Source organism: Dendropsophus ebraccatus, chromosome 8 (assembly GCF_027789765.1).
Source record: "Dendropsophus ebraccatus isolate aDenEbr1 chromosome 8, aDenEbr1.pat, whole genome shotgun sequence".
NCBI classification, from domain to species: Eukaryota; Metazoa; Chordata; class Amphibia; order Anura; family Hylidae; genus Dendropsophus; species Dendropsophus ebraccatus.
The window spans coordinates 56,347,104-56,358,181 of NC_091461.1; the positions used below are offsets into that span (position 1 = coordinate 56,347,104).

The 11,078-nt window shown below is 40.4% G+C and overlaps 1 protein-coding gene across 2 annotated transcripts in view; it reads left to right on the top strand.

Annotated features, from left to right (window-relative positions):
* Nucleotides 1–11,078, top strand: part of STOX1 (storkhead box 1) — a 36,188-nt gene that overhangs the window by 20,166 nt on the left and 4,944 nt on the right. For both annotated transcript variants that reach the window (XM_069979116.1, XM_069979115.1), the window contains exon 2: nt 10,585–10,737. In XM_069979116.1, coding sequence (XP_069835217.1) covers nt 10,599–10,737 — 139 coding nt within the window. In that variant the 5' untranslated portion in view covers nt 10,585–10,598. The remainder of the gene's footprint in view (nt 1–10,584; nt 10,738–11,078) is intronic.

Below are 11,078 nucleotides of genomic sequence, written 5' to 3' on the forward strand. Positions count from 1 at the left end.
GATGTGTCCTTCCTTTCTTTTATATCTTTTTTTAGAAGGACCTTTCTTTCAGGGTTTCTCCAGGGAATTGCAGTAAATGGCTGACTTCTAAAGTGTTAGCGAATTGACTCTTGAGTTCATTGTCCAGAGTACAGATCAGATGACACTAGGTTGAACATATGAGCTCAGAATACATCATATCCGTGGTCATGGGTTGCTCAATCCTCCTCTGTATCACATGTGAAATATATAGCAGACCCTTATTTTGGGGCCATTGAAAAGCATTATTAGCAATAATATGTGAGAAACCTATGCAGTAGGTAAGGAATCGCATAGAGAGCTGAGGTGTTCACTATAAGTAAACCCCCTGCTGTAATGCCCCACATTTTGTGACAGGTTAGCGTCTTGTTTTTAGGTCAGTACTTTGCTAAACATAGTTACGCTGGGGTAAAAGGTCACCAGATCCTAACATAAAGTGACAGCACCTGCTAAAGACATTGGTGCCCCCGTCATGTTAATGTATTGTTGTGATACAATGTGTAAAAACATTAGGAAAAAGTGAAGTTGAACAGTATCAGAAGATAAACATATCCCGGAAATCCCACTAAGCCGGGGTCCGCACATTGGTTGATTGCAGTCTTGATGAGCCCACTTTCTCCCACCTCTAGAATGAAGCTTCTATTCTTTATAAAGCAGGCGTTGTTTGCACGTATCAGAATCAATTATGGACGTCTTTCCTTCTCAAAGCAAAAGAAAATGTGCAAGGTTCCTTGTAGAAACAGAGGCACCAGATGCCGGAGTCGGTCAGGAAGGAAAAGGCATAATTTAGGCTACAGCTGTTTTCTCATTTGGAGAAATTTAAAGCATGTGGCAGCCCGGTCCAGGGACAGGCCAGGAGCCTTGTTATGATTACTGGTAGGAGGCATCAAGGATGCGAATGAATGGTCCCATTGGTGGCTATTTTCTTTTGAAGGGAAGGAAGATATCCAGATGACTAGCTTCTACATGTGAGTTAGTCTGGGGTGGTAAACACCAGATCCCAGAATACAACCGGCTCGTGTTTTGGAGTTTAGCATCTCACAGACTACAGTTTTGTTTTGCAATCAGGGCCATGTATTCGTAACTTAAAAATGGGCCCTCTCACCTCACAAGCCACATGGAGGCGCCGCTGACCACAACCTTACCTGGGATTACCGCTAGCAGACAGTTTGATAAACAGCATCCTGTTGGGTCCACCTAGGGCAATAATAGGGGGTTATAGCTCAGAGATGTCACACAGAAATACAGAATTAGGGTCACTTCTGCTCATTTTTGTTTTTGGCCCCAGGGTGGTTAGGATCTATTCAGATTGGGGGTAAAACAGGGTCTGTTCATATTCTAGCTTGTTGGGTCGTCTACCTTGATTATTTTCACATGACTTACCTTATATTATACAGTGCTCGCTTTCTATCATGTGGTGAGTGATCGAACAGAAATGAGGAACAGATGTTTCCCATATAAATGACGTCCACAGTTTGTATATAAAGCTAATCTACTTCATAAGTAGGCGACCTTTGTAATGTCATTATTAGGCAGGGTTCTGTTGTGGAAGCTAAGATTTTTAATTCCCTGCAAATTCTATATATGTTACGTTTGGATTTGTTGTGGATTTTGGACTTTACATTGCAAAGAATGGGGTTTATGGTAAAAACCCATATATTCCTGTAGCAGATTCGTCATGATGTCATTTCTGTGCAGAATGTTGCCAGCACATGTGAATAGGGTTTTGAATTTGCTTTTATTGTACTAAATCTATCTAGATTTGTGGTGCAGAAACAATAATGGAAATCTGCCATATCTGTACCAAAACCTACCTTGTGCCATTCGTACACCAGGCAATGTTAAGCACACTGATGCAGGAAAAGGTAAATACTTCAGACCCCAACCGATCCCTAGATGTTGCAGAGCGAAGCATGTAGTAGCATGCTTCATTCCCAGCCGGCTGAGATCTCCAACTAGCTGTAAAAGATGAGCTCCACTATAAGTGTAGCGGGTTGTCTGTCGGTCTGATACTGTAGTGACTTGTAATGTCATGTAGGGCAGGTGGCACAATTAGTGTATATGGTTCCATAGTTATAGTTTGTAAGGCTGAAAAAAAGACATACGTCCATCCAATTCAGCCTACTTTATCATATAGTGTTGATGTAGAGAATAGCTGCTCTCTCATTGGGGGTTTTGCCTATTTTCGAAATTTTAGGGAGAAAAAAAATATTTTCAGACACAATTGCACAATGCCGGTGCCAAATAGTACAGTAAAGAAACAAGATTGTCAGCAGGAAAAATAACAGCTGGTTCATCTAGTCTACTAATCTTTCAGTAAAAAATAGTATTGCCCCCTGCCATATACAGCCCCCCCCCATAGTAATAATAGCCCCTGTTGTTCTCCAACATAAAATGAAATAAACACATCGTACTCAGGCCGCACAATGCCGTCTGTATTAAGGCAGTGATTTAAAAGGATATTACTTCCAGTAGGTAGCACCATAGAGCAAATGCTTTTTCTTCTGGGAGAGACCTACTTTACGTCACCCATTTTACTTCAGTTAAACAAAAGTCAGGTCAGGCAGAGAGCCTGATGACTGACTATACATTTCTATTAAGTACATGAGTAAAGACAGCCCTACTTAATATGTCTGCACTGTCACTTTAAATAAGTGATCATGTTACAGATTCCTGTGTGCACTGAGATCACTCATAGAATAGAGAACAGGGTTAGGTCAGGTTAAACTCTATTGTTTTCTCAAGAGGGAGAGACAGACACAATGCTTTACCACCTGACAGAAAGTTCTCGATTTCATTATGAAATATATGGGAATGAAGGATCATTATGCAGCGACAACGCATTCTGCTTCCCTTACATAGACTGGAGAATTCCCAATGAAGGCCATCAGTATGTCTCATGTATAAAGGCTATTTTTTTTTTAGTAGGAAAATGTTTACTTGGATATCTTGGTTCCTGACATAATGTAAATATTACATTGTACAGACTAAGTACATGCCTGTAGTATTGCCTAATGCTGTGGCCTATTGTAGCAGGATAACACTACAGAAATTGTCCAGGAATGGTTTGAGGAATATATCAGAGAGTTGAAGGTGTTCCTTTTTCTCCAAATTCTCAAGATCTCATTCCATTTGGGCATCTTTAGGGCCTGTTCACACGGCAGAAAACAGGTGAAATTCTGAGCGGGCTCCGCTTGGAATTCCACCTGTCTCAATGCCTCAGTGTTAGGTATATACAACAAAACACACAGGGCCAATAGCCCATAAGGGCCCCCTCTTTTTTTCAAAAAATACCCCCCAAAAGCAACAAAATGTAAATAAAGAATAAAACTTTTCTTTTATTAATTAAAAGTGTGATGAATATTTAAAATCACAACAAACACCCTACTAGATGGAAGCACAATTTAGAATAGCATCATACCCAATGCTGATGGACAAATGGTGAGCTGACCCATCTGAGTCATATAGACTGTAAGGGCCCTATTACACCAACAGATTATCTGACAGGAATAGACTATAAACAGGGAACAGGTCATAAAGGAAAGACTGAGATTTCTCCTCTTTTCAAATCCTTTCCTGGCCTTATCAATCTGTCAAATAATCTGTTGGTGTAATAGGGCCCTAAGAATAAATGGTATAATATACAGAAGAAGGTGATACTAAGCATCACCTCTCTGATAAGTACTGTATGAGTTAGTGCCAGACTGTCCTTCCAATAGAGATAGAAACAAATGATGTCCACTAACTGATATACAGTCCTGTGCAGATAGTTCACACCACTAGATACCAATTACTCAGTGATGTATATCTTCTAGCAGTTAGTGGCAGAGTAGTTAAATGAATGAGGCTATATGTGAGCAGATACTATCATTGATATTCTGGCCCAACAGGTCCAGTAATTATCAATGTGAATCTCAGTGCTTACTGAGTGAACATGACACAACTGAAAATGAAATTAGCGCTCTGTAATACAGAGTACGTTTTGCTTCATTTATAATCCTATCCGAACTGTCCCCTCGGGTACAGTCCGTTGTAGTATTAGTCAACAGACGCTGAATGTGCAACAACACAGTCAGTGACTGTTCTCTCCCCACTGTCCCGTCCGGGTACAGTCCAATTAGATAACTATCAGAAGCTAGGAGCTAATCCATATAAGTAATATTCTCCACTTAGGAGTTAATATAGGCATAGTAGCCAGTGCACAAAGGGTGGCTGCAATTTAAAAGTTGACACACACTGCCCCTGTGACTAGTTTTGTCTTAACACTGGCGTCTTCAGGCACAGGGCAGATGGCGGTGTGTCCTGGTCTGGCGTCCTACTTTAAAGATACCGCAAATGACGTAATCAGAGGAGGTGCGGCTCTCTGTGGCCAATAACAGTGTGCTCGGACAATATTATACAAAAGAACCATTGATTGGTAGCAGATGTTATGACATAACTAGCCTACCTCTTTAATACATTGAACAGAGCTCCGTCATCATAACGGGCCTCCCAAGGGCCATACCGGACTACTTACTATAGGTAGCGTAAGTCGGCTGATCCTAAAAGATCTTTACCTCTCCGACATACAATGGCGCATGTGTGTGAACTTAGTCTCTTGCAATTAGGAGACATTACGCATGCTCCACAACTTGGTAACACATCACTACTATCTGCTTCACTTAAGTGGATGTCAGATAGCTCTAAATGTCCTTAAAGGGGTTATCCAGCACTACAAAAACATGGCCACTTTCTTCCAGAGACAGCCCCAATCTTGTCTCCAACTTTAGATGGGATTTTGCTGCTCAGTTCCATTGAAGTGAATGGAGCTTAATTGCAAACCGCACCTGAATTGGAGACAAGAGTCGTGTTGTCTCTGAAAGAAAGTGGCCATGGTTTTATAGCACTGGATAATCCCTTTAATAATAGATGACGAACAATAACCTCTGATAACAGACATGTGCTCCTTATACTAGAATGAAAGCAGCAGCAAGGTAAGTAGCCAGGCAAGGAGTGGATGTAATTGCTACCAACATCTCCTGTCGTCATATAAAGAATCATCAGGTAAGTATCTAGTACATCAGTACAGTCATATAGTTTATAGATCAGCGTTAAAGAATAACAGCCATACTGGTCACTAAGACTCATATGCCATCATATCAGCAACTATACAATTACACACTACAGTTAGGCTGCCAGTAGGTGTTACACATATATTACTATAAAAACCAAACATGGATCTTTTGCTCTATTAAAGATAATTGCTCGTCCCTGGGCATAACTGTGCGGCCAAGCGACAGGCAGGATAGCTAATCTATGACTATACCAAAGGCACCTACTACCAGCTACTAATGCACAGAGAGTACAGGGTCCTGGAGAACCAGACCAGAAATAATCCACGTACTCAATATGATATACAATTCATAATTAAAATGACACAACTAAATTGGTATATTGGTAAGTATAGATGCTAGAATATAAATCACATAGAAATGCTGAATATGAGAACCCTTCATTGAGCCTATTAGGACCCAGCAAGGACAACCAGAAGATCCATTTATCCTCTTCTTGGAGCAGCTTCTTGTCTATATCACCCTTTCCTGTTCTCAAGGTGATGCAGAAGATGCCTCAAGAAAGCAGTCCCTCCCACGAGCCAGAATGTTCATTTCTTATGTGACAGGTTTCCTGTCCTGTACGTATAGCACTCAGGTGAATTTAGAGAGAAAGGGGAATTATCTCTATGGAAGAATACAAATACATTTGCAATCCCAAACCTACTATCGTGACCTTTTATGCACTTCTGAGGGTGCACAAGGAAGTGAATCCTATAAGGGGGAGACCAATTGTTTCTAGAAACTATAATCTTACTCAGGGGGCCAGCACCTATGTTGATAAGGTCCTGACACCATTTGTCCTTGTGTTGCCGCCCCACTTAAAGGATACCATCAGTAAACTTACAGTCACTACTAACACTTTGTTGGCAAGCCTCGACGTGGAGTCACTGTACACAAACATAATTTAGGGATCTGCGCCATTACTCATTTCCTTAACACTAGAGGTACAAATTTTGATGCTCACAATCGGTTCACATTAGCACATTTGGAACTTATGTTGGCACATCATTTTTTCTTCTTTCAGGACACATTTTTCATTCATTGAAAGGAACCACGATGGGGAGCACATGTGCACCTACTTATGCTAATTTATTTTTAGGCTGGTGGGAGGCGCTTTTTGTTTTTAATGAAGATATGAGTTCGTACACGATCACATTTTGTTTTGGGGGAGATATATTGACGACATTCTGGTCCTGTGATACGGCAACTGAGAGAATTATGAGGACTTTGTGAAAGTCCTAAGTAACAGCCAAGTAGGTATGGATTTTTCTTCTGAAATCCAGAATGATAGTATTCTTTCTTGATCTTATGATCACTATTGATCAGGATCTCAATATACAAACTGACATCTTTCGTAAACCTACCTCGAACAATGGTTTTCTACATTGCAGCGGTTGGCGTCTTAAGCATCCTAATTTACTGTATACAGTGCATGTGCAGTAAATTACGTGCGCAAGACGTCTCAGGAGTTTAGGAGACACATATCCAAACTAGTGCTATACGTAGAGGACAGGAAACCTGTCACATAAGAAATGAACATTCTGTGGGAGGGACTGCGTTTTTGTGGCATCTTCCCCATCACCTTCAGAACAGGAAAGGGTGATATAGACAAGAAGCTGCTCCAAGGAGAGGCTAAATGGATCTTCTGGTTGTCCTTGCTGAGTCTTAAAGGACTCAATGAAGGGTTCTCAATTCAGCATTTCTATAAGATTTATCTTCCAGCATCAATACTTACCAATATTGTTTAGTTGTGTCATTTTGATTATGAATTGTATATCATATTGAGTATGTGGATTATTTCTGGTCTTCTGGTTCTCCCGGTACATTCTTTGCATTAGTAGCTGGTAGTAGGTGCCTTTGGTATATAATATAATAATAATAATACTGCTTTTATTTGTATCGTGCACACAGATTCAGCAATACTTTACATAGTTTTGCCAATTAGCCGCACAGTTATGCCCAGGGATGAGCCATTATCTTTAATAGGGCAACAGGTCATGTTTGTTTTTTATGGTAATATATGTGTAACACCTACTGGCAGCCTAACTGTAGTGTGTAATTGTATAGTTGCTGATATGAGTCTTAGTGACCTGTACAAATGTATGGCTGTTATTCTTTAATGCTGATCTATAAACTATATGACTGTACCGATGTACTAGATACTTACCTGATGATTCTTTATATGACGACAGGAGATGTTGGTAGCAATTACATCCACTCCTTGCCTGGCTACTTACCTTGCTGCTGCTTTCATTCTAGTATAAAGAGCACATGTCTGTTATCAGAGGTTACTGTTTGTCATCTTTCATTAAGGACATTTAGAGCTATTTGACATCCACTTAAGTGAAGCAGATAGAAGTAGCGATGTGTTACCAAATTGTGGTGCATTAGACTAGGTTCACATGCACCATGCGCAATTGTATGTTGGAGAGGTGGAGATCTTTTAGGATCAGCTGACTTACGCTACCCATAGTAGTCCGGTATGGCCCTTGGGAGGCTTGTTATGATGACAGAGCACTGTTAGGCGTATCAAAGAGAAGGGCTAGTTACGTCATAACATCTGCTACCAATCAATGGTTATATTTTATAATGTTATCAGAGCGCGATCAACCATGGCCACTGTTATTGCCGCACCCCCTGTGATTACATCATTTGTGGTATCTATAAAGTAGGACGCCAGACCAGGACACCGCTATCTGCCCTGTGCCTGAAAACGCCCGTGTTAGGGCAAAACTAGTTGCAGGGGAAGTGTGTGTTAACTTTTAGACTTGTTGGGCCAGGACAGCAATGATTTGCTGACCAAGTAGATACATAGTATCTGCTCACATATAGCCTCATTCATTTAGCTACTTTGCCACTGACTGCTCAAACATTATTGAGTAATTGGTATCTAGTGGTGTGAACTATCCCCACGGCACTGTATATCAGTAAGTGGACATCATTTATTTCCATTGCTATTGGAAGGGCAGTCTGGCATACGTAACTGTCATATGTAACTTATCAGAGAGGTGATGCTTAGTATCATCTTATTCTGTATAATGTACTATTTATTCTTACATTCTATATGACTTATATACCTCAGATTGCAGCATTGTTCACAATATTGGGTGCTATATAGGTCAGCTCACCATTTGTTCATCAGCATTGGGTACCATCATACTATCTTTATTATTTGGAAGCTAGGGTGTTCTGATGGCTTATCCCACATGGGGTTAAATTGTGAGTCCATCTAATAGGGTGTTGGTTGTGTTTTTAAATATTCATCTGTACTTTTAATTAATTAATTAATTAATTAATTTATAAAAGTGAAGTTTTATTCATTATTCAGTATTTTTGAAAAAAGAGGGGGCCCTTATGGGCTGTTGGCCCAATGTGTTTTGTTTTTGAACCCTCTTTCCCCCTTTATGAACAGCACCGTTTTGTTTGAATGTTAAGTATGTCATGTGGAGGTGTCCTATGCGTAACATTGAGGCAGTGAGGCATGTGGAATTTCAAACGGAGTCCGCAACTGGAATTTTCGCCTTTTTTCCGATGTGTGCACAGGACCTTTGGATGTGTAAAAAAAAACAAGTTGGATCCATTGGGCACTACCTTGCCCCTTACATGGCTTAAAGGATTTGCTGCTAAAGTCTTGTGCAGACAACAGAGGGAACCTTCAGTCTTGTGAAGTCTGTATCTTAATGCTTTGAATGCTATGGCATCTTGGTAGATATGTAACCACCAAGTGCTATAAATGCACATATACCTTTTGTAACACTTTCTTTTCACCCCAGAACTTACAACCTATTTTCCTGACCACCATTGTCCTTCAGGAAATTCATTATTGCTATTTATACCATAATTATTTTTATTTCCTGCCCATTAACTTGACTAGAGTGCCTCGGGACAATTGAGGTTTTTTTTTTTTTGTTGTTTACATAATGAAAAGCATATGGCAGGTTAGGTCCTAGTTCCTCACTATGTTCTTGTCAGTACCTAGACGCTGAGAGAGATAGGAATTGATGGATTCTGAAGTTAGCTGCAGCCCAATGAATTTGTTATGACTAACAGGTTACCCTTTCACCTACGTTAAGTGCCTTTTTTAGGACATTTCTGGCTCTCGGCGGCGGGTATTAAGTTTCACACAGGAGGGAAGGGATCTGAAGTTTGTCTTTCTTTACTCCATACAAAGACATTTCCCTGATTTATACACCTGAAAGTGGTAGCTTAGCAACTCGTCAGGATAAAAGGCTCTTGGAAAGCTCTCTATAAACAGGCTTTGTTGAGGTTGACAATAGCGGGCTGTAAAACAAAGGTCAAGCGTAATTTAACAGTCTCCTCTAACATGTGGCTCCTTCACGATTACTGCATTAGGAGCTGTAGCCTGCTCTGCCCTCACATACAACATGGTATAAGGCTTATAGGCTTGCTATATGGGATATCACCTGCATATGCTCTGGAAGGCTGATCCATCCATTGGACCTCACTATCGCATGAATGGAAGGGTCTAGTCTCTGGGCCAAGAAGGGCAGTGGCCGACCATATATTCTCAGGTTGCCATTGTTTGCAATCTATAGGTAAGTCCTGAATGGGACACAGACTATGGTAAAACAGTCTGCGAAGAGCCTTTACAAAGGGTCATTCGGAAAAATATTTGAGAATTGCTAATAATTCATTCTTCTTAATTGTGAGTAATGGTACATTTGATGGAGGGTAGTGTGGTAGCACAAATATTGGGTGTTTTTATATATAAATTAAAGGGGTATCCTGGACATTTTATATTGAAAGCCACTTGTCAGGATAGGCCATTAATGTCTGAATGGTGGAGGGTCCAAAACACCCCCTACGATCTGCTGTTTGGCAAATAAGCAGCTCCAGAATATGCACAATGAGTGGGGTGGTAAGCAGTTGGCTCCATTCATTGTGAAATGCTTGTGCCAGTTACTGCTGCAGCACACCTCCCATTGAAGTGAATGCTGGAGTCGAGGCTTTATCTAATAGCTGATTGTGGGGGTACCATCAGTCCTGGGACCAGGGAGTGCAGTTTAAACGACAAGGTAAACCTTTTTATATCTAAAAAGAACGCCATAACAGTCAGATAGCATATGTAACAGTAAGTTTATGTCGAAAGAACTTTTTTCTAGGATAAAGCTTTAATAGGATTATGGACAGGAAATTTGCTGTGTGTAGAGAAGCTGAACTATAGATAAGGTTGAGACTGTAGGGTTATTTGTAAGTCTTCTATATCTACACAAAAAATAACCAGGTGGCTTGTGAGCCCCTTTCCCCAACCCTGTGGTGTGCCCTTTAATGTCTCCAATTTGGATGTTATAATATAGAATGATTCCAGCGTGTTAACGTTGACCCTAAAATATCAGCATATCTGAGCAATATCATGAACTATATCTGAGTGTTTAATATTTCTAGCTTGGTTTATTATGTTATCTTTGCACATTTTTATCACAGTCTCTTTCTGTGTTTTATATCTTTGCAGGTGACGTGTGTCCCATGCAGATGGTTCCTGTATCTCAGTCTCAGTTCATTCCCCTGGCAGAAGTATTGTGCTGTGCCATATCTGATATGAATGCAGCCCAGATTCTAGTGACACAGGAATCCTTAATGGAGCAGCTGATAAAACATTACCCAGGTGCTGACCATTTGCCGTCTGTATTTAGCATATGTGTAATCTATATCCATGGCAATGTACTTGAGACCAGCAACCAAAGTAGTGTCTTCATTACATTTACATACATTTGTGGTGGGATGTCTCTTATATACACTGGACCTTTATTGTGAAGACCGTAATGGCTAAAGGACATTGTAAACCTAAAAATGAAAACATTTCTGAGCCTCAGACTTCTCACCAAAAATTGTGTGTGAAGTGGCCAGAAGAGAATTATGCAGATTGTAATAATAGCTGAGTAACTTTATAAATACGAATTAAATCAGAATGTAGACCGGCACTGTGGTGGTGTGGCGCTTACTATA